At 42.6% G+C, this 24,480-nt stretch overlaps 2 protein-coding genes across 2 annotated transcripts in view; one reads left to right on the top strand and one right to left on the bottom strand.

Annotated features, from left to right (window-relative positions):
- CLIC3 (chloride intracellular channel 3) overlaps window positions 1–2,860 on the top strand; it is a 52,157-nt gene extending 49,297 nt beyond the window's left edge. Inside the window, 1 exon segment of the mRNA XM_077477109.1 lies at window positions 1,592–2,860. Coding sequence (XP_077333235.1) covers window positions 1,592–1,756 — 165 coding nt within the window. The 3' untranslated portion in view covers window positions 1,757–2,860.
- Window positions 2,074–24,480, bottom strand: PAXX (PAXX non-homologous end joining factor). Its single transcript, XM_077477124.1, has 7 exons — window positions 24,301–24,480; window positions 22,015–22,075; window positions 20,126–20,172; window positions 17,231–17,421; window positions 14,737–14,811; window positions 13,022–13,115; window positions 2,074–7,609 (listed from the first exon to the last, which is right to left on the bottom strand). The coding sequence occupies exons 1-7, from the start codon at window positions 24,405–24,407 to the stop codon at window positions 7,570–7,572; spliced, it is 615 nt and encodes a 204-aa protein (XP_077333250.1). The 5' UTR covers window positions 24,408–24,480; the 3' UTR covers window positions 2,074–7,569.

Here is a 24,480-nt window from a genome sequence, read left to right as displayed (position 1 = left end):
AGGTGGTATGTGGCTCAAACAGGAGCATCTCCGTACAGCTGTCTTCAGCTCCCGACTCCCGTCCGGAGCATGTACAGGTCGGCTACCCTGCCTGTGTTAGCTGGCCTTCCCCAGATAGACATTGCAGGAGGGAAGGATCTGTGTATACAAGATAAAACAGCATTTTTACACAATGCAGAGAATTAACCCCTGAAGTTCCACAGTGAGTATAACAAGCATGCTATGGCGATTTTAATGTTGTGGGTTTAGTAACACTAAGTTTAAAAAGATTGCAGTCATTTATAACATGGGCTGCTACCATATAAATTCTTCACCAATGAGTATGTTATCTATTTCAGTAGCAATTTTAGTGCGTGTGACGTGGAAAGAAATGATGGGTTAGGGGTTATTATCCAGTATTTATATAACGCCAACAGTTTGCACAGGAGACAGTATAGTTCCAATAGGATAAAATACAGGAGGATTAAGAGGTCCCTGATCATAAGAGCTTACAGTCTAATAGAGTGAGGCAAGTGGTACAAAAGGCTATAACTAGGGGGAAGAGCTGATGGAAGAGATAAAAGTTCAGTAAGGTGGAGGTGTGATAAGCTTCCCTGAAGAGGGGAGTATTCAGGGATCTTCAGGGATCTCCTAAAAGCAGTGAAGAGAAGGAGATAGCCTGACTGAGGTAGCGGGGAGGACAGATTGGATGATATTTGGAGACAAGATTGGTGGTGTAGCTGGGGGCAGAAATGGCTTTGTATGTTGTTGTTAGTATTATGAATTAAATTTGCTGGGCAGTCGGAAGCTAGTGTAGGGATTGGCAGATGCTGAGTGGTTGAGCTTCATCCGATTCAGCTTTAACTGCACTGATCTAATTCTAAATCTGCTTCCACTCTCATTCTAACTACCCCGATGAGGAATGATGTCTATACTTACCTATTCCCAGGGTGTTCCAGTCTGGCCACATGATCGGCTCCCAGCAACAGCTTCAGGGGAGAGAAGAAAGATTGGATGTCCCATAGTAAAGCTATGGGTGATGTCACCACCCCAGGCATTGCAGCCAATGTTGGTACTCTCCCTTCTCCCTAGAAGCTGGCTGATGGGGAGATCACATGACCAGACCGGCGTGCCCTGAGAACAGGCAAGTCTAGAAATTTTCCTTTTACAGGGTAATTAGTATAGGCGTTAGGGATTAGAGGGTTTAGCCTGGACGTCCACTTTAAGTCAAGCTTGTTTTAATTGTGTATTTATCTTAAGATATTTGCAGTATATAATATATTGCTTGTAGCACCTGAAATGTCCAATTAAGAATTCCCAGTTATTATCCTTTTGCATTAATGCATGTGGTCCAATGACCACAAGACATACACTATATAGGACTCTAACTAACCCTAAACAATAGTCTTGGCTTTAGATATTATCTCTCCAGCATTCACCACTGATATATCAGTTTTGGAGAAGGGGAACAAAGAGAAAACCATGAGTGCAGATACCAAATTATTTGCTATAGCAGTGTTTTCAATGGTAGGCCAAAGTTCTAATTTAAGCTGATTGCATAGACATGTAGATCTAAGAAACCATAAAAAACCTTCTTCTTTCTCTCCGACAGACGGTTTGCAAACACTTTCGCCATTTTGACATCCCCAAAGACCTGAGGGGTTTATTTCGCTACCTGAACAATGCAGCACAGCTGAAGACTTTCACATACACCTGTCCAAGCAAAGACGAGATCATCCTGTTCTATCGCTCTGTGGCCAAACCATCGCCACGCTGAGGGCCTTCCATACAAAGCTTTGAACTCTTCACCGCGGCATCTAGTGTGCACGGTGCAGGACTGCCATCACCGTCCAATTACCTTCTTTGGCTACAAAGACAGTTGTGTTGCAAGAGCGCCCTCTACAGCTTTTGGTATGCAGTATCAAACAATGGTATAAAAACACTGAATTGTCCTTGTACAGCCAAGCAATGTTAATATCGTCTTCCATGGAGATAATACAAGCAGACCTGTCTTCATTCAAGTAAAGAGACTTTATTGATTCTGTATACATACACATTCCATATTACAAAAAATAAACTATTATTCTTGGGGGGGGGGGGGGGTGAATAAGTGGCTGCACACAAGTTGAGAATTACCATTCACTGATACTCTAGTCAACCTTTTTATAGCTTGGACTCATAGGTTAACATAAAGCAGTAGGTGGCAGTTATACATGAACAGGCCCCTATTTAGTGGAACAAAGCAGACCATTCAAAGGAGCCAATTAGCATCCATCTTGTACTGGTCTGACTCCAGGAAGGTGAATACCGAATTTTTCCTTTGACTTGCCGCACTTTGCTCCTTCAGCTGTTTACTGAATAAAGGAAGAAGTTGAGGCAGTTCCAGTTGAACAGACAACTTCTATTTCCATGAATCTAGGTTTCCTTAAAAATTGGCCACCTTCTCCATAGCTAGCGTTTCAACACAAACCTATCCTATGGGTATTAAATACATACTGTAGTTTACCAATTGAAAGGCTAGCCATACACAGCTCGATTTCCCTTGTTCAGTCCCACTGAACAAGAGAATGAGAGAAATGAAGGGTTTCCCCTATCCATGCTAAACAGCATGGGTGGAGTAATCACCCATGGCTGAATACCCAAACAGGGACTGCATCTTATCAGATGCAGTCCCCGTTTGGACAAAAAATTTCCACGTGGCTCAGTCTCAAACCACCTACTGCTCGAATTTTGGCCAATTGAGTTGTCTATGGCCAGCCTTAAACAGCCCCATGCGCTACTAACATATTTCTGTTATCTACCTATACTGTATTCTGTTAAGTTAAAACTCTGCTTGCTGACATTTGGATATGTAAATAAAAACGTTTTGTTTTAAAATCAAGTTTATGTGACTTAGGCGTTCATAATTGTTAATACAAAAATCATGAGTACATAAAAATAAACACAATAGGGTGCTTCAAAAGCAGTATGCAAGATCAATTTATTAATAAAAAGCAAATAAGTCACTCACATGTAGTAGATAGAAGGAATATCTGAAGCAACGCAAAGAAACACAAGAGGGCGATTCTAAGTGCAGTATGTAAGTTTCATTTAGGAATAAAAAGAAAATAAACCACTCACATGTAGTAGGATAAAAATCACATGTAATAAGTTCTATTGCCCTCATCCAGAAACATAAGCAGTGCAAAAAGATGATAAGAAAGCAGAAACCATCAAAGAGAGTGGATTTCTGCATGTTTTGCTTCCTATCATCTTTGCACTGCCTGGGTTTCTGGATGATGCGATTTTTTATTCTACTACATGTGAGTGGTTTATTTGCTTTTTATTCATAAATTAAACTTATATACTGCACTTAGAAACACCCTCTTGTGTTTCTTTAGGTTGCTTTGGATATTCCTTCTATCTGCTGAGGAGCTGCACTATAGTGCCTTGCAAAAGTATTCGGCCCCCTTGAACTTTTCAACCTTTTGCCACATTTCAGGCTTCAAACATAAAGAAATAACATTTTTATTTTTTGTGAAGAATCACCAACAAGTGGGACACAATTGTGAAGTGGATGAAATCTATTGGATAATTTAAACTTTTTTAGCAAATAAAAAACTGAAACGTGGTGCGTGCAAAATTATTCGGCCCCTTTACTTTCAGTGCAGCAAACTCACTCCAGAAGTTCAGCGAGGATCTCTGAATGATCCAATGTTGTCCTAAATGACTGATGGTGATAAATAGAATCCACCTGTGTGTAATCAAGTCTCTGTATAAATGCACCTGCTCTGTGATAGTCTCAGGGTTCTGTTGAAAGCGCAGAGAGCATCATGAAGACCATGGAACACACCAGGCAGGTCCGTAATAATGTTGTGGAGAAGTTTAAAGCTGGATTTGGATACAAAAAGATTTCCCAAGCTTTAAACATCCCAAGGAGCACTGTGCAAGCGATCATTTTGAAATGGAAGGAGTATCAGACCACTGCATATCTACCAAGACCTGGTCGTCCCTCAAAACTTTCAGCTCAGACAAGGAGAAGACCAGAGATGCAGCCAAGAGGCCCATGATCACTCTGGATGAACTGCAGAGAACTACAGCTGAGGTGGGAGAGTCTGTCCATAGGACAACAATCAGTCGTACACTGCACAAATCTGGCCTTTATGGAAGAGTGGCAAGAAGAAAGCCATTTCTCAAAGATATCCATAAAAAGTCTTGTCTAAAGTTTGCCACAAGCCACCTGGGAGACACACCAAACATGTGGAAGAAGGTGCTCTGGTCAGATGAAACCAAAATCGAACTTTTTGCCCACAATGCAAAATGATATGTTTGGCGTAAAAGCAACACAGGTCATCACCCTCAACACACCATCCCCACTGTCAAACATGGTGGTGGCAGCATCATGGTTTGAACCTGCTTTTCTTCAGCAGGGACAGGGAAGATGGTTAAAATTGAGGGGAAGATGGATGCAGCCAAATACAGGACCATTCTGGATGAAAACCTGTTGGAGTCTGCAAAAGACCTGAAACTGGGATGGAGATTTATCTTCCAACAAGACAATGATCCCAAACATACAGCAAAATCTACAAAGGAATGGTTCACAAATAAACGTATCCAGGTGTTAGAATGGCCAAGTCAAAGTCCAGACCTGAATCCAATCGAGAATCTGTGGAAAGAGCTGAAAACTGCTGTTCACAAACGCTCTCCATCCAACCTCACTGAGCTCGAGCTGTTTTGCAAGGAAGAATGGGCAAGAATTTCAGTCTCTCGATGTGCAAAACTGAGACATATACCCCAAGCGACTTGCAGCTGTAATCGCAGCAAAAGGTGGCTCTACAAAGTATTAACGCAAGGGGGCCGAATAATTTTGCACGCCCCACTTTTCATTTTTTTATTAATTAAAAAAAGTTTCAAAAATCCAATAGATTTTGTTCCACTTCACAATAGTGTCCCACTTGTTGGTGATTCTTCACAAAAAATAAAAATTTTATATCTTTATGTTTGAAGCCTGAAATGTGGCAAAAGGTTGAAAAGTTCAAGGGGGCCGAATACTTTTGCAAGGCACTGTAAGTCTTAATGAAGCCAGCTGAGCATACACATTATATAGCCTATGTGGTCATTATGAACTTTTCCGCTTGGTCTTCACCACTTTGGAATTTTTGGCCTTGTTTTGCACTGTAACAGATTTGTTTCATCGCTTAAAAAACATAAGCCGGCATTTACACTAGGTTAGTGCGTAAAATGAAACACGCAAAAATGCGTAACGCATTTGCAGTGCCATTCATGCTTAATGGCACCCCCAAACCCTTTGCAAATGCAACAAAATGCATAGTTAAAAACCACACAAAGCTCAGAAAGATACATGAGCTCTTTTTGAGTGTTTTGCACATGTAGGGCAGCCCATGAAAATTAATGGGCTGCCCTATGAGTAAAAATTGTGCATATGCACGACGTCTGACATCACGCTACAGTAGTGTGAATGGGAGCTAAGTATGAATATCCGATAAAAACACACACACACACACACACACACACACACACACACACACATACACATATATACTGCTGCTAAAAGGATATTCACACATGATAGGAAGTATGAAATGCAATAGTGATGTGCAAATTGCAGTAAGCAGTAAAAATCTATTGCACCAAACGAGGAATCCAGTTTGACTGTCATGGATTGCTACTACTTTTAAATTATAAATTTGCTGAATTAGGCTTGTAAAGATTATAGAACAAGGTTTTAGCCAGAAAGAACAACCAGAGGTAAAGTATGTGCAGCCAAAAAAGTTTTTCATGGTTTGAATGTGGGGAAGGGTTAGATCCCTCAGGTTTTTACTGCTATCCAGGGCGTTGGAGAGATGGCCTCTCATTTCCTGCCTTACTAGATAGTAGTGATCACTCTAGTCCAGTAGTGCTGGGCAGAGGACATTTTTTATTTTTTTTTATTACGTCTTTAAACCTTAATGCCCCGTACACACGGTCGGATTTTCCGATGAAAAATGTTCGATGGGAGCTTTTGTCGGAAATTCCGACTGTGTGTAGGCTCAATCTGACATTTTCCATCGTAATTTCCGACACACAAAAATTTGAGATCTGGCGCTCAAATTTTGTGACAACAAAATCCGTTGTCGGAAATTCCCATCGTCTGTACACAATTCCGATGCACAAAGTTCCACGCATGCACGGAATCAAGCAGAAGAGCCACGCTGGCTATTGAACTTCATTTTACTTGGCGTGCTGTACATCACCGCGTTCTTGGCGATCAGAATTTCCGACAAGATTTGTGTGACCGTGTGTATGCAAGACAAATTTGAGCCAACATCTGTCGGAAAAAATCCATGGATTTTGTTGTCGGAATGTCCGATTGTGTGTACAGGGCATATGAGTTGTATATATCTATCTGCATAAATTTGCAGACAAAAGGGTAGGTGGGTAGCAACATAGCCAGAAATCAAAACACTTTTTAGTAGAGTAGGGGTATGCTAGAACCCCTGGCAGGTTTTTTAGTTCTGTCTGTGTCCCTGTTGCAGATTTTACCCAACTTGGTGAAACTTTTGTCAACGGGCAGGAAGTGAGAGTACACCCGGCAGGAGTTCTAATCCTCCCCCATTCTATCACAAAAACAGAAAAAAAGCTTTTGGCTTGACATCCACTTTTTGGAACGGAAGGCAAAATATAAAAAATAAAAATATTATAAGAGAACGGTTTACTGCAGAAAAGACATGCAATGTCTCTTTTGCAATAAAATACACCTACCTGAAAATAGGCAAAGACTGGCACCAGGAAGGAGTCATGGAGAAGATGCCAGCATGTTGTGGACTTTGGACTGTTGGAGAAGAGGCAAGTCTAGTGACTTTAGTTCTGCTTTGTATTGCCACCCACAGTAAGAAGAGGGTGATTAGAAGCCCTAAACACTAAATGACTATATTCTAGTAAGATGTGGCATAAACATGCACACTCATACCCAATGAGCATTCATCTTTATGCTCTAAGCAACCAACAGTGACGCTGGCCTTTTTTTTTTTTTTTTTTTTAAATGCAACAGCGATTGGCTGAGGTAGGTTGGATTCATATGCCTATACATACATTTGCAGATGGACCAAAAGACGTGTAGTAATTGGCCAGATCCCACATCTGAAAGGCACCCATATTCAGCAGTGGACTTGCAGCCCTGCATCCACCATGAAAGGGAATTATAGGAAAGAGAGAAGTAGCGACATAATAGTTTGCTAGTATAATCCTTCTATAGGGTAGTTATGAGACTTGTTTTCCCCTGCAGTGGATTCTGAGAAGCAATGGGTTATACAGCCAATGACGTTAATGAGACAGCCATTTCCATGCCAGGTCTGTGCAGAAGTAAAGAGGTCCTCTTGCTCTTAAATAATGCATTTACATAACTGGTGCAGTGTCGCGTATTTCAGGAAAGGCAGAAAAGTCATCACTGTCTCTGGCTTGTTGTTTGGAGGTAGGTATTAAAAGGCCTGTCCTTATGATAAAAACATGCCCGATGAACCACACATTATTTGCATCAAACAGTCTATAGATGGCGCTGTCGATCCAGCTCGTAGTGCAGTCACATCCAGCACAGACAACTTACATGAATTCTCAGGATTCTTCAAAATCCACTCCCTTTGCTATTTTTTTGCTAAAAGGAAACATCAAAATATATTATTTTATTACTACTGTTCAGTACATAAGACTTTTTTTTTTTAAATCAGAAAAGAAGCTTTTATTTCTTTTGTTGCACAGTACAACTTTAACGTTTTAAGTGGTAGTAAAATAGTTTCTAAAAAAAAAATAAAAAATTCCCCCTGCAAGCTAATGGCATAATGTATTAGTATGTATCGCATACCAGCACATTTTGAAAGACTTGCCTGTGAAATGGATCCTTCCAGTGGAACGCTGGCACCGCTGGCAGGGCTTACGTCTTCACCCAGTCTTCCTTCCAGGTTTGCAGGCTCCGACCGTTTGAATGGCTGAGCTGTGATGACATCACTCCCGCACATGTGCACAGGAGTCATGGCTGCGGCACTGCGCTCTGAACGGACAGCACACTTGAGAATGCCATCCATTCAGAGCGCAGTGCGCATGCACCGGCTGCTAGAGATATGAATATCTCATAAGAGGTGCACGTTTAGGAGATATTCACTCATTTATTATAAGCTTACCCGTAGGTACAACTGAAAAAATGGAATTTACTACCACTTTAACAAGAAATGCAATGCTAAAAAAGGAGGAGGACAGGAAATGTAAACACAGTTTAAGAAAACTGCTGCATGATTTTTCTGGTGATAATCCATCTTGTTAACGTATTGCAACAAATTCAGGTAGCTCTAAAATGAGCTACTTTTACATTGTGGCGCAAAGCATGCACCAAATCATTAAAAGAAATAGACAATTCGTATCTTTACAAAAGTGGAGCTAGTTAGGACCAACTCTCTTCTGGCGTACAGAGAGAGACCCTGGCACAGAGAGACTTTGCGAAAGGGTCTCGTTCTAAAAGTGGCGCAGTGTGCGCCAAATTCAAGTACAGGTTATAGACAGATACAGGAATTTGGGGCACGCTGCACCACTTTTAGAATGTAAGCAAGACACATATGCTAAATCTGTCTGTGCCAGGCGTTTTGAATTTCAAGGACCAGGAGCACCCTCCTAGTTTGCATGCGGAGATGCATGCGGGGCGCCGGACTCATCATTTTTTTTTTTTCAAGCCACATGATTAGAGCCGGAGGCTCCAATTGGCTTGAAAAAGGTTGGGCCACCCACTTGGGACACTAGTGAATCAATATTCGCTATGGTCTTCCGGCTTCTCCTCCCAGCCAAATCAGAACAGGAGGCAGATCGGGTTGGCTGGGAGGAGAAGCCAAGGAAGCCGTGGCGCCGCTACCATTGATGGGGGAGTGCAGACCCCAAAAAAGTTTAGCACCAGCCGCCACTGTCCAGGACTAAAGCTGAATTCCAGGTATGGTTTGTATTGCATAGTTGTACTGATCCAGCCTGGACCATTGTAAGTATGCATATGCCCGTGGGATCCCTAAGGAAGCTGGAAAATACTGTAGCTGTCTCCACTACTAGAGTGATTACTACTGTCTTTCAAATACCTTGTCAAGTGAACATAATGTCACTCACTTGTCATGGGCCCTGTTAACAGAATGAATTACATTTTCCGCAATGAATACCAGGCATTCGCTAGTTGGACTAGGTGTAGAAGGTGACATCACTGTCCACCCCTCTACTTCATCCAATCAGAGAATGTCTTGCATTCTGTGAGTAGCACCTATAGAAATGAGTGACCCCTGTGTTCACTATGCCGTTGTCAGAGCTGGGCTCAGCCCTTCCTTCCCTGAGCTGGCCGCTCAGCTGTCGGCTAATTGCCAGCTCCTATCTCTCCACAGTTACTCACTTGATGATGATATCCTGCTCATCAGTCCTGCCTACTTAAGCCGTCCAGTCCAGAGGAGCTCTGCCTTCACCTTGATCAACATCACAGAAACTGCGATCCTGTTTAAAGACTTGCTTTGCTGACTTCCCTACTGGCTCCAGATCCTGCTTGCTGTTCTACTACATTGATCCCTGACTGCTGACTTGGCTGACTATCCATTTCGATTGCTGAACTTTGGCTATGTATTGACTACATTTGTTCTTTTTACCTTATTGTTAAACAAGTGTGATTTAACTGTACTTCTGTCTCAGCCTGATTTAATGGTTTCTGACAGCTGTAGGGCAGCCGTTTGGCATGGGACCTGGAATGTAGTAGAGATCTCTGTAGTAGTAGCACCTTCTGCAGCGATTTCCAACTTTCAATGGGATCCCACAGGTATAGCCTAGACATGCTTACTTTGTTCCAAGCTGGACCAATGTAACTATGCTATAAAAGCTATACCTGGAATTCAGCTTTAAAATCCCATGCATATTTGAGTGATGAAATGCATGTGCAATACCTAATCATAAGGTCCCTTAGAAAATTATCAGAGATTTCCCAATTTGCTGTGTTGCTTCTATTTCAAAACAACCCCTATAAAAAAAAGCACTGAATAGGCTAGAGCTGGTTTCCTAGATTTAATAAACGTATCAAAAATTCTGTTAGAACTATCCAATTGAAACTGGTGTGGGCACTATAAAGCAGACCTAAACCCATAAAATGTAAGTTTCAAAAACCATTGCTAACTGTCACATTTGATTGTGCTCTCAACCAAACTGTCAAACCATCAAATAGCTGGTGTCATAACTGATCACATGTGCAGTAACAGGTCAAACAGCAATCCCAATGTGAAAGCCCGAGTGCTTTCACAGTGAGGCGATGCGCTGGCAGAGTGTCAAAAAAAGTCCTGCAAGCAGCTTCTTTGCTGCGCCCCTTCCCATTGAAATCAATGCAAAGTGCCGCTTTGAGTGGGGTTTCAACCCTTTATTCAGCCGCTAGCGCTCGAAAAAAGCTGGTAAAGTGCCGCTAGTTTAAAGGGCGCTGGCAGTGTGAAAGGGCTCTTAAAGCACTCAGGCTTTCACATTGGGATTGCAGATGAGGCGTTTTTTCAAGCGCTTTACATGCGCCTTTTTTAACGCTAAAGCGTCTGAAATTCACCCAAGTTTAAAAGGGGTCTAAAAGTGAAACTTTAACCAGAATACTAAGTCCTGCTAGATGACTTCAGGCTGTCCCCTTTTGCAGCTATAGCTGTGTAAATCATTTAAGTGTCCATACTGTTTAAAATCTTAGTAATGCACTGTCTCACCCTGCACTGCACATGCTCAGTTGCTCTCCATTATTAGGTACTGCTGAATTTGTAGAGGATGATCTGCTGACAGCCATAAAGCGGAATTAAATCGTCCCATCCTTTACTACAGCCAAGGAAGCTGCTTCTGTTTGATCTGCAACTGTCATGGTGCTGCATATGTGATTAGTTATGACACCAAAAAGCACATAAGGAGAAAAAAAAAATTATGACACCAGCCATTTGATGGTTTGACAGTTTAGTTGAGGACACAAACAAATGTGACAGTTAGCAATCACGGCATTCCAGGACTGTAACAGTTTTTTTAAACTGTAAGGCCCCTTTCACACTAACGTTCCGTTCAGGCCCGCCTGTCAGTTTTTCAGGCGGACCTGAACGGGTGCTCCATAGAGCTCTATGGAGCGTCGGATGTCAGCGGTGACATGTCCGCTGACATCCGACCCGTTCCGATCCGAAAAAGTGTGACGGAGGAAAAAGCTATTTTTCCATCCGTCTGCGGATCGGATCGGGTGACGACGGGCACTGCGGTCCATCGTCATCCGATCTCCCATAGGGGAGAGCGGCGCTGTGACAGGTCCGTCCCTGCACAGTGTGCGGAGACAGACCTGTCATCTCCCTGCTCAGCGGGGATCGGCGGAGTGATCCCCGCTGAGCAAACGGACATCCACGGGGCGGATCAGAACTGATCCGCCCCGTGTGAAAGGACCCTTAGACCCCTTTCACACCAGGGCAATTTGCAGGCGCTATAGCGTTAGAAATAGCGTTAGAAATAGCGCCTGCAATCCGCCCTAAAAAAAGCTGCACCATTGTTTGTAGTGTGAAAGCCCGAGGGCTTTCACACTACAGCAGTGCGCTGGCAGGACGTCAGGGAAAAGTCCTGCCAGCAGCTTCTTTGGAGCGGTGTGTTTACCGCTCCTCCACCGCTGCTCCCCATTGAAATCAGAGAGCAGCACTGTAATAATTCCGGCAAAACGCCGCTATTGCAGCATATTGCCGGCGTTTTTAACCCTTTCTCAGCCACTAGCGGGGGGTAAAAGCGGCCCGCTAGCGGCTGAAATGCGCCGCAAATCCGGTGGTAAAACGCAGCTAAAAATAGCGGCTTTTAACACCCACTCTATGGGCGGTGTGGTGTGAAAGGGGTCTTAGACGGCTTTCACACCAAGCCACCCATAGCATCGGTGGTAAAACCCTGATATTTTTATCAGCGTTTTACTGTTGGATTTGCAGCGCATTTCGGCCACTAGCGAAGCGCTTTTACCCCCCCCGCTAGCGGCCAAGAAAGGGTTAAAACTGCCTGCAATAGCGGCGTTTTGCCGGTGGTATTGCATCGCTGACCCATTGATTTCAATGGGGAGCATCGGTGGAGGAGCGGTAAACACACCGCTCCTTCACCACTCCAAAGAAGCTGCTGGCAGGACTTTTCCCCGACGTTCTGCCAGCGCACCGCTCCAGTGTAAAAGCCCTCGGGCTTTCACACTGCAGACAATGGAGCAGCAGTTTAAGGGCGGATTGCAGGTGCTATTTCTAACACTATAGCGCCTGCAAAACGCCCTTGGTGTGAAAGGGGTCTTAAAGAGGTTGTATGCCCTGAGAAAAAAAAACAAAAATTGTAAGGCAAAGACATAATGAGCTAGTATGCACTGCATACTAGCTTATTATGAAATACCTTGGAAGGAAGCGCCTGCCCCCCAATCACTGCTGAGGGAGCTGACATGTTCCCTCTGCGGTTCTTCTGGGTTTGTGGCTCCGGCGCGGTGAGTGGCCAGAGCCGCGATGATGTCCTCCACTCTGAATTTCAGGCACGATCCACTGCACCTTCAGAACGCATGCCCCGCTGACGTCAGCAGCTGCATGCAGGGCAAGTACCTCCTAAACCATGTAGGCTTAGGAGATATCCATTTTACCTACAGGTAAGCCTTATTATAGGCTTACCTGTAGGTAACAAATCACAAAGCAGAGGATACAACCGCTTTAAATTGACAGGTTTAGTTCCGCTTTATGATTTACTGCTGCTCAGGGGTTCTTGGCTTCAGCAAATTGGCAGGCTCCAGCAAGAAGAAACAGGAGCAATTTACAGAACATACTCATTTTGGTGGCATCATTATTAATATGTAATGTATGTTCTTTGCTAAAGAACATTATTTTTTATGGGTTACGAGTAAAGTTCTGCTTTTTTCATACAGCCGCTTTATATAAAGTGTGTAGGATTATGGGTAATGAGGCCTGTTCTTGCATCCAGTAGCTTTATACAGAGTTTTAAAGAGTGCAACGCATGAAACGACAGTTAGGAATATTTGGTTAAAATTTGATTATAAAAAGGATAACCGTACCTCTTACAGCCGGGATTAATGAGCGACTCCCCTGGGATTCTTTTTTTCACTTGTGTCACAGATCCTGCAAATCCCTTCTTCCGATAATCGACATCTAACAGAGAATTTGTAAATTACTTTTAATTTTTTTATATATAACACCAACATAACTTGTAGTTTTTTACAGAGAACAGCTAAAAGAGAATGATTATTTTATTTTAACCACTGCTCACTGACTTATCCTTTGTCGGAGAAGTTTAATCTGAATATATTTTGCTTCCCTGGTTCCTCCCTACTATCCTTATCAATTGGCTAATGAAATTTCCAAAAAGGTTTCTATTTATCTTACTTTATTTTGGTCCCAGTGATGTCATTTCTGGGTCTCTGCGCTTCTCTATGCAATGCAGTCAGATAATGGCTGGTGCTGTGTGTAGCTTCCTGAGAACATAGCAGAACTCAGCGCTGATACAAGCAGTTGATAGGCTCCTGAGAGGACAGCCAAATGTCTTGATGAATGGGTGTCAGTCTCGGTTCAGACATTCCTAGGCACACTTTATATGCAGAGCTCCTTAGGTAATGTGCACATGCGATGCTCAGCCTCCATGTACAAAATAACTGATATCCAACGAATGAAAGGGGCACGCCAAAGAAGAGTAAGGCTGGGGAGGAAAGAGTGAGATGATGCTGGATGTCCTCCAGCCAGGAAGTAAGGTGGGCTCTGTGGGCTGCTGCTTCTATTGCACACTATTAGAAGGTCACAGTGTGCAGTGAAATCAGAGTAGACAATTTCAGCACATAAGAGAAGTCTTTACAACTGTGCATGACTAAAAGGTAAGGCTGGAGCTCAGCAAGTGGTTGTAAACCTCAGACATGAAATATGTACAAAGAATATCTCTCTATAGTGCGTCTCAATTAAGAACACTATGGGGGATAATTAGGCTCGGTTCACACTACTGCGACCTGAACGCGACTTATGGTGTGACTTTGCCAGGTGACTTCCTGGAGATTTGCTGGCGACTTGATGTGACTCTGAAGAGAGGGAGGGGGGCTACACCACAGGGAACGCCTAGGTAATCTTCCTGTAATGTCGGATCCGAATCACATGAATATAGATGAGGATCCAATGACGTATAAGTGTCATTTCTCTCTGGTGATACTTCATTCCTCTACTATCAGCATGACTCCATTCTGACAAGTTTTCCTGACACCAAGAGAAAAATGGTGCCAAGGGTGGGACTTCCAGCGGATTGACATCCTCAGCTCTGTCCCTTTGTGCTGTGTGAAGGAGGGGGATGTCTCTTCCCTCCAATCAGCTCTCAGAGCTCTCCTCACAGAGCTCTGCGAAGTGTAACTTCAGCTCGCGTCCCCTTTTTTTCTGACAACTCAGACAAGCTTTATAAATTCTTGACTATAAATGGATGTAGAGAAGACAGCAGATAAACAGGTACAACTTATGTGGGAGTATTTGTTTAATCTCTGTGTATCAACTGAGGCCAGTCACTTCACTGGGTATATGTAAGGGTTTACAACCACTTTAAGTAGACTATACAAGTATGGATTGAAATGAAAGATAATGGATAAAAACAGACTGTACTAGAAATCATGACAGCCGACCCTACCCCACCCTTGGCATGGTAATCTGCACTTCTGTTTATATACATAGTATACCGTACATGGTGCCCATCTAGATTCCCGAGCATGCTAAAAATTCAATGTCAGCTGCAGCTTGCACATACCTGGAATGAGCAGTGAGTGGTTCTTCTGAGATGGCTTAACTGGACTGTTGGATGGCGCGACGCTGGACTCTGCGGCTGGAAGAAAGAATGAACCATGAGCAGAAAATGGCCATGTTCTGGTTCTAAAGATCATGATCTGTCATCTTTTTATGAGAACTTATGATCATTATTGATCACAAGCACATTTAGCAAGCAACAAGTATATGTTTTCATTGAATGTACATATTGTATGTTTGATATGGTAAACTCATTTACTTGCCTATTTCATCATGTTTTCACATTTCATATACAGGTGTGCAAGTATTCCCTGTAGTGGCTCTCTGTAGGACAGACAGTGCAGTCAACTCCCAAGCTAAATGACCGACTTAAGAAAATCAGTTGCAAAATAGGACAATGAGTTGTTTTTAGTGAATGTCTGTTTAACCCAGGGGTCTCAAACTGGAGGCCCTCTAGCTGCTGCGAAACTACAAGTCCCAGAAGGCATTGCAAGGCTGACAGTTGCAAGCATGACTCCGTGCTGGAGGGCCGCCAGTTTGAGACCCATGATTTAACCATTCAAGCTCCAGAAGATTTTTACCGCCTTCACGATCAGGCCATTTTTTGCAGTTTGCCACTGTGCCACTTTAACTGGCGATTGCAATGCAGTGCGCAAGCAACATTTCTATAAATTTGTACATGAATAGAGATTTCTTTTGGTGGTATTTGATCACCATTGGGTTTTTTGGGGGTTTTTTTGCACTTTAAATTAAAACAGAATAAAAACAATCAATATTCTTCTATAAAACATATCCAATAAAAATTGAAAAATAAATAAATAAATAAATAAAAAATAATATCGCATTTTTTCATAAAGGTTGGCCAAAATGTATTCTGCTACATGTCTTCGGTAAAATATAAGTGTATATTGTTTGGTCTGCATGAAAATTATAGTGCCTACAAACTATGGTATATATACACTGGAATTTCTTTCTTTTCTCATACCAGTAATGGCAGTGATCAGCGACTTAAAATGGGACTGCGATAGTGTGGCGGACAATCTGAAACTTATTGACGTGGGGGGAAGGGAGGGACTTACTGCCACTGACACTAATACAGTGATCAGTGCTAAAAAAAATATGCACTGTCACAGTACAAGTGACACTTGCAAGGAAGGGGGTTACCATATAGGACAATCAAGGGGTTAAATGTGTGCCTAAGAAGAGTTAATGTGTGTAATGTATGCTGCTTTCACTAAGCAATGTGCCGGTTTTTACTCCCTGCAGGGAGAAAAAAAAAACAGCACATTGCTGCCGCGACGTACAGGTACATCGCTGTGCCTACTGTACAAGCTGACCTGCTGCAGTAAATGTACTGCGGCGGGTAAGCACGCTGTTAAAGGCACCTTTTTAATGTGTTACACCCATATTTAGGGTGCAACATATAAATTATTATTATAATAATAAAACTACAGGAGTTATATAGCGCCGTTTATGCTTTACAATATAAGGGAGACAGTACAGTTACAATACAATAAAATACAAAAGGTTTAGGAGGGCCCTGCTCATAATAAGCTTACAATCTAATAGCTAAGCAACCCCCTAATGACAGCTATTGGGGATTCTCCCCCCGCCCCCCAGCCTCTGTGACTTCTGAAATTGGTGTGACTATGTGGGGCTCCACAGGGATCTGTGAATGAATGAACTACAAGTCCCATTTGCCACAGCAATGGACAGATTTGTGGTTCTCAATAGAACATGAATGCACTGATCACCACACTCGTAATCCATTGACACTTCCTCCAGCTCTGCAACAGAAAGCCTGAACTTCTGAACAGGAAGGGAGCCGGAGCAAGAGTCTGCAGGAGCCTTGCATTGGATCTGCGGTCAGTGGATGCAATGCTCTGCAGGCTCGTGTTCAAAAAACATAAAAAAATGCACATTTTTTCCCCCATTTCTTTCCTCCTTGACTTTAAATGCCTGTGTGTGTTTGGTCATGTCAGAACTGCTTTTCTCATCATAAAAGTCAATAGGAATGCAAAAAATAGCTTGTAAGGCCAGCCATACACTGTGCAAATTTCCTTCCTGCAACCATGAGTTCACATGATTCCCTCATCAACAATGGACAGTGATGACAGGTGAATTAGCTATTGTCTTCTCCCGGCAGGGAGGTGGGCGAAGGAAGCCGTCCCCGCCGGGAGATGACAGTAAATCGCCAGAGAATCTGGCAGGCTGGTTGTACCCAAGTTGATCAATCAACTTGGTACTTTCAGCCTGTCTATTAACGGGTCAAATCTCGAATCTCCATATATGGCCGGCCTAACTTGATGTGGCTCGGAAGGAGGTAAACTGCAGATCAGATGCACCTAGAGTCATTAGAAGACATGCATGCATCTAAATGCGTATGCAGGATCTTCTGCTAGCTCTGCCTTCAAGAGCCTGCGTTCCATGCAGAAAATGCACATATACCAATGTGAACTAAGTTATAACCCCTGAATCCTTAGCTTGGTCACCGTTACCTTTCAGTTGTTTGTCCAAGTTCCAAGCTCGATCCACCAGGTCGAATAACACCTGCTGTACATGGGCTCGCGCCTCGGAGATGGGAAGTTTGAGAAGGTCAAGGGTCACTTTCTTAGAATTGACAGGAATGGATAGGCTGGCCAAACTTCCTTGTATATCTAAGACTGGGGTATTTTGCTGAAAAGTTTCCCTTTAGGAAAAAAAAAAAAAAAGAGGTTATATCAGCTAGAAGGTAAAAATCATGAAGGACGTGTCCTATGTGAGCAACTCCACCGATATTAGTTGGTGGAGTAGAGATGGTGTGATCCCATGAATCTTCATCGCTGTCTAGGAACCTTAAAGTGGTGTTCCACACACCAAAAAAATAAATAAAATGCTTAAAATTCCTAAAAAAAAAAAAAAAACATTTTGGTAATTTATTTATTTTTAACTAACCTCTATATGGCTGTTGCTAGGGGGCCCCTCGTAGTCTGTGCCTGGGCTCCTGATGTCACTTCCCCTTGGTGCAGGAAGGGCTCCGCTCCGCCCCCTCCCTCCTGTCAGTCATCTGGGACACGTGACAGGTCCCAGATGACTGCGCGGCCAAACATGGTGCGCGGTGCTGCTCACGCATGCGCAGTGGGTGCCCAGCCGTGAAGCCACAGCCGGGTGCCCACAGTTGCAATGCCAGCACAGCTGAGAGGAGGGGGGGGCAAGCGGAGCTTCGTTCCCCCACATCACTGGACCCTGAGACAGGCAAGTGTCTGATTATTAAAAGTCAGCAGCTGCAGTATTTGTAGCTGCTGACTTTTAATTATTATTATTATTATTTTTTTTTAGGGGAAACTCCTCTTTAAAGTGATACTAAAACACACACTGTTTCATTTACATTGTTCCTTCTATTTATGTATATGGATGATGGCAATGTAATTATAAAAAAAAAAAAATCGAAGTCCTCTTTTCCTAATTGATATACAGCTGTCACATGACCCAGATCTTTCCCAGCCTGTTTGCAGGGAAACAGTGGCAGGAGGAGATTTTAGTCCTGCTACTGGTCACCTGTTCAAAAAACAAAAAAACAAAAAACAAAACAAAAACAAACAGCCTTTGGAATACAGAGTAAAAATAAATAAATTGATATAAACAAACTGTTTTAAATTGTCATACAAATATTTATTTGAAATCAAATCTTTATTCATTTTGCCAATAACATTCGCAGATTTCTGCCAGTCACAGGCTGTGTCATGCTCCTCCAACCTATGTTTCAGAATTAGAGGGAGGTGAAGCCTCCATCAATCTACATGCAATCCCCCCCCCCCCCCCAATTGCGTTTAGCTGGTTAGTGGGCATGGAGGAGGAGGGAGGGAGGGACTAAGCTGTCATTACCACTGTGTATACACCCACATGTGTGATAGAGAGCAGCAGGATCAACCCAGTTTTTTGCAGAATAGAAGAAACAAATCTCATAGTGACTGAGTGAGTATAAACAGCATGTAATAACCATTTATTAATAGTTTTTAATAATGCGAGTTTAGTGACACTTTAAAGTGAAGCTTAAAGTAAAACCCCAGCCAATCCTTTGTAAAAGGTCTGCATTGAGTGGGGAAGAGTTCACTAGAACAGGAAGTGAAATAAAAATCCCATTTGTGACACAGAGCAACTAAGAACTTACTGAGGTTTTAGCTTTTCCTAGTTTTTATAAATAATAAAAGTTGGTAAGAAACATTCTGACAGAGAGCAGAGCGGCAACTCATCACCTGGGTGCTTCTGCTCCCACACCGTCCAATCACAGGCTTGGACTGGAAGGTGATGTAACTGTAATGCCAAACTACAGCAGAGAAAAGTCAGGTCACCAATCTTTTGTGTGCTAGAGCTGTGTAAATCACAAGACTGGATGGACAGAAAAACAAATAGTTTTGCAGGTAAAGAAGCTACCATATGTTCCCTTTAGTCCCTTATGGTCCCGTGTATGTTTAGCTGTTTGCATTGAGTTTCGCCTTAACCCATAACTCAAAACTTTTTGAGATGGGAAAGGGACACCTATTAGCAAAAGTATGTAGATGTAGGACACTAACCCTTGGTACTCCCCCTTAAAGGAGAATTAGACCAAAAAAAATAGTTAAACCCACTAGTGCTTTTTTGTTACCACTACTATTACTTTATATTGGCTTTCGAAATTTACAAATGCATAATTTTAGAAATTTGATGAAAGGTTTAGCACTGGGAAACACTTTTTGAAAGATAAAAAGTGCATTTTGTAACTACATAGAACAAATCAAAATGAGGGACAAATGAGGAGGAAAGAGGGACAGAGGGACTTTGTTCTAAATCAGGGATACCTGGGAGCTATGTTAACCCACTTAATGTGAATTTGACAAAAACTGGAAATACCCAACCCATTTAGGACCAGCACATGTAGCAATAAAGAAGAGCATGCCGTCTAAAGCCCCATACGCACAGATTTTCTGATGAGTTTTTCCTTCAGATTTACCAAAACCATAGAATATGAGGTCAAATCTTAGGAGTTTCAATATGTATGCATTTAGGCAGGCCCTTCTACTACATGGTTTTGGTAAATCTGAAGGAAAAACTCAGCAGAAAATCGGATAGTGTGTATGGGGCTTAACAGGTTCAACAGTTTCTAGGAGTAGAATATTTGAAATATAGACTGCACCAGCAGCGACATCTACTTGTGAACTCTTGTATTGCAACTTGACCTGAAAATGCAATCATTAGAAAATCGCAAAATTTTTATGGTCAGCCTTAATTTTATCAACCTCTGAAAATAGCAGAGATTTGAGGACCGTACTTTCCTGTACTAAAGGGCTCTGAGGGGTGTCGTTACCTCCAGTTTACTACAGAAGTAGCGTTAACCAAAGCATAATGTAAAGTATAGAGAGTTGCGATTGCCTTACCTCAATTTTTCTACCAGCTCCTGAGACAAGAGGCTCCGCACAGCATCCTGGAAAAGATAACATGGTTGTAAATTTTTTTGGGCAAAAAGAATAAAATTACACCCAAGCACATAAAAACCAGTTAGGGGCGCCTACACGTGAAAATGATTGCGATACAAATGTTACATATTGCCACGCACACCGGAATGATAGCAATCATTCTAGCACAAGAACTCCTCCATAACACTAAACTGATAACCTATAGGGGGCTTTCGAAGTGTCGCCTATAGAAAATATAGGTTACTGACGTATGTCGCTGTTTCATGGGCGCACACAAATTTAAGGTTTGACATGTTGGGAATCTATTTACTCGTCTTTAAAAAAAAATATATATATATATATATATATATATATATGTTTTTATAATTGACAGTTTTTATTAGGTTTTGATCATTTCAATATAAAAATATAAGACACAAATGCAGAAAGAGATAATAAAATAAAATGGAAAGAAAAAAAAAGGGGGGAGGGGGGTGGAAAATAATGAGGAATCAGCAAGTTTCTGTGGGTAGCACGGATACGTCCTACAAATATCAAACATGAAGCACAGCCGATCAATAAAAGGGGCTGAAATACTGCTCTGCAAAAATGAGAATGTAATACAGTAGTAATACCTATAGGCGGACCTCGATCATCAGTCAAACATACTATCAAAATAGTCATTATCCTAAAATTGCGTGGTCTGCATTTCCAGAGATAGAAGAGAAAAAAAAAAGAAGGGGGGGGGGGGGGAGAGAAAAAGGAGGAAAAGTGTATAGAAAACTAAATCCAACCACCTAGACTCGTCACTCCAGGATCCCACACAGACTTGGTACACATGGCAAGGGGTACCTCAAGCAGTCAATGGAGTTCCACCCAGAGATACCAGCCCTCCCATATTGCTGTATGTCTAGCCATCCGATCTTCTAAGTGAGACGACATAGACTTCATGATCTCCACATCTGTAATTCTGGCATAGAGGTCTGAAAGTGTTGGAGGGTATCGATTTTTCCAGTGTATGACCACTAAAGCACCTTGCCGCTATGAGTATATGTGTGGGCAATTTTTTCGCTAGTCCAGGGAGTTTAGGAGGGAGAAGACCCAGTAGAAAGAGCTTAGGGGAGAGGGTGATATCTACCTCAAGCAGCCCCTGGAGAAGCTCCTGTACTGATCGCCAAAAAGGCTGAAGAGCTGGGTAGTTCCAATAAATATGGAGTAACGTGCCCTGGTCTTGAAGACATCTCCAGCAGCGGTCCGGAGCCGATATGTATATGGTGTGTAAACGAGATGGTGTTAGGTACCAACAAAAGAGCACCTTATAAGTGTTTTTCTTTATAAAGTGTACATATAGAGCTCTTAGCCGCACAAGACCATAGTTTTCCATTGTTCAGCAGACAGTTTTTCCCCAAGATTTTCCACCCATTTACGCATATAGCTATGTTTCCCCAATGAAATTCTATCAGAAGGATTTAGAATTTTATATATGTCCGAGGTCAGTCCTCTCTGTGAGGGAGCAGATAAGGCTACTCTTTCAAATGGGGAGGGTTTGGAGAACTGAATAGTCGGGGAGATAGTAAGAGCGTAGTGCCGTATTTGAAGGTACCCAAAGAAAGCAGTACGGGGAGGTCATGCTTAGCTCTAAGTTCGTCAAAGGGCACCGGATTCACTAGGTGTCCATAGAGGAAAAGATTCTTCTGAGCCCTTTAAACTTTACCAATTTGAGCCGTTTTGTTGCATTTGTTTCCCCTAAAATCCACTTTAGTGTGTTTTTTTAATGAAATTTCCTAGACCCTTGCGGTAATTTATCAAGAAAGAATTCTCTGTCTATAGGCTCCTGAGATGTAAATTCGGCCCTGACTAGGATCACTTACCCACTCCTCTAGCATTTCCTCTGTTGCATCTGACCTCCATACTTCAATTCCATTGGTCACACTGAGAAAAAAAAAAAATGCTGTGAGACAAAATGTAAAGCTTAACTTCAGCCAAAATCTTTATTTTCAGTGGTGTTGGGAAGGGTTTGAATATCTTTCACATTTTATTACTGTTTGTGCCCCCATTGGGGAGATTTCTCCTCTCTTCCTAAACTTGTGACCAAACAGGAAGAGGATCTCCATATTGGAAGCACAGGCTGCAATATAAATAAGAGCGTACAACTGCCGAGACTGTACCTAAAGGAGCTCTCATCCTGATCCCTGCTTTACTACCTATTGAATTGCTGGCCTGGAACAAATATAGAGAATGGGTTCCTGTAGCATATTGGGGTACCACCTTTAACCACTTCAGCCACAGAAGGATTTACCCCCTTAATGACCAGGCCATTTTTTGCAATAAGGCACTGACAATTTAACTGACAATTGCGCAGATGCTGTACCCAAACAAAATTGATGCCCTTTTTTCCCACAAATAGAGCTTTCTTTTGGGGGTATTTGATCACCTCTGCGTTTATTTCTTGCACTATAAACAAAAAAAGACTGCCAATTTACAAAAAAACAAAAACACAATATTTTTAACTTTCTGCTATAATACATATCCAAACAAATATATATATTTTAAAATAAAAACAATTGTATTCATCATTTTAGGCCAATATGTATTCTTCTACATATTTTTGGTAAAAAAAAAAATAAAATCCCAATAAGCGGATATTGATTGGTTTGCGCAAAAGTTATAGCCTCTACAAAATAGGGGATAGATTTATGTCATTTTTATTATTTCTCTCTTTTTTTTTTTTTTACTAGTAATGGTGGCGATTAGTGATTTTTTGCCGGATTGTGGTGGACACCTAACTGACAGTTTTGGAAGCCAGTGGTAAAAATAAGCACTGACATTCTACTAATGACACTGGCAGGGAAGGGGTTAACAGTGCGTTTCCTGTTTGTGTTTTCTAACTGTATGGGAGACTGTGTGACTGGGAAAACACACAGATCCATCTTCCTGCTTAGCAGAAAGACAGCTCTCAGTGCCATCTCCTGACAGAATGGAGATCTGCCTTGTCTACTTTGGCAGATCCCCGTTCTGTCTCTGCAGGGAATGATCGCAGGTGGCTGGCGGACATGGGGATCTCCAGACCTGCTGATTGCCCCCCCCCCACTGGCCGATGGGGGAGCGCGTGCGCACCCACAAAAGCGAGTTTCCAAACTGACGTACAGCTATGGTGATTTGTGAGATTGTGCCACCTTGCCGCAGTATAATGATGATGGCTGGTTGGCTCCCCTGCTGGCCATCAGAGCGTGTACGCCCATGAAAGCTAGTGCACGATTTGCCCTACTGGTGCGGCGATCTGCGCAGCCAAGCCACCTTGCTGCAGTACATCTGCAGCAGGTGGTCGTCAAGTGGTTAATGACCAATGGTGGCAACCATATTTTAGTCCTACATCAGTGTCCCTTAAGTCGGGTGAAGCTTCTTTTTTTTTCAAAAAATGGCAGCCAAGGCTAAATGAAAAGCTGTCACATATCTTATTTTCTCTGCAAGAAAGAACTCTTTCACTTACATAATTGTGATAAGAAGGTCTCACCATAATTGCCCTAAAACTGGCAATCTAGGTAAAGGCACGCCCCCCCCAAACAACTGCAAGTTAGAACAACTTCAGGTTGGACTTGGCTGACATCTGCGCAACTTCACGCAAAAAAGGAAAAAAAAAAAGGAAGAACCTTTTTCTTTAAATCAGTCTGGCACCACAAAGTCGGCAACAGTTCCATTGCCCACAATAGGGTGCGACTTGGACCTGGCAAATTGCATGACAAGTCGTACTGGTGTGAACAGGGGCTTAATCCACTTCTGTTGATGGGACATGTCAACTCATTTTCTATTGCAGCCAATCAACCTTGGGTGGAAGGGATTCCGCAATCCCCAAACTCATTTGTGCGGCTAAAGGAACTTGGTAGGTTAAAAAACAAACTGTGTTTGGCCAGACTTGAGTTTGCCATTTATGGATCAAAATTCGGTCGGTTCAGCAGGGGCCAGACGAATTTCGATCCATGGCTAGGCACTGCGGTTGTACACAAGTCGATCTAACGATCGGGGGGAGTCCTCCATCCACCTCGAACGTGTGGATGGGGATATCAGGTCACTTTTTTTTTGTTCAATCAATAAAACAGACTCATCTTTGGCCAGCTTTAGTTAGTTCTTAGTGTACAGTTCCTTTAAATGTTACTCACTGTATCTGTAGGGTGCTGCCAGCCTGGGTTGGGGCTTTGCAGTGGCACAGGTATCGCTGGCTAGCATAGTTGAGGGTACAAAGAGGGGACCATTGCCCGGCTTCCATTGTCAGTGGAGTGAATGTTGTCTTCCTGTAAGAGGAGGGGCGGGAGCCATGTCTACTCACAGCCTGCAATGGA

The sequence above is a fragment of the Lithobates pipiens genome, unplaced genomic scaffold (genome assembly GCF_037356315.1).
Source record: "Lithobates pipiens isolate NorthernLeopardFrog02 unplaced genomic scaffold, aLitPip1_a1.2 Scaffold_1, whole genome shotgun sequence".
Classification (NCBI taxonomy): Eukaryota; Metazoa; Chordata; class Amphibia; order Anura; family Ranidae; genus Lithobates; species Lithobates pipiens.
This window is presented reverse-complemented; position numbering and strand designations above follow the sequence as displayed.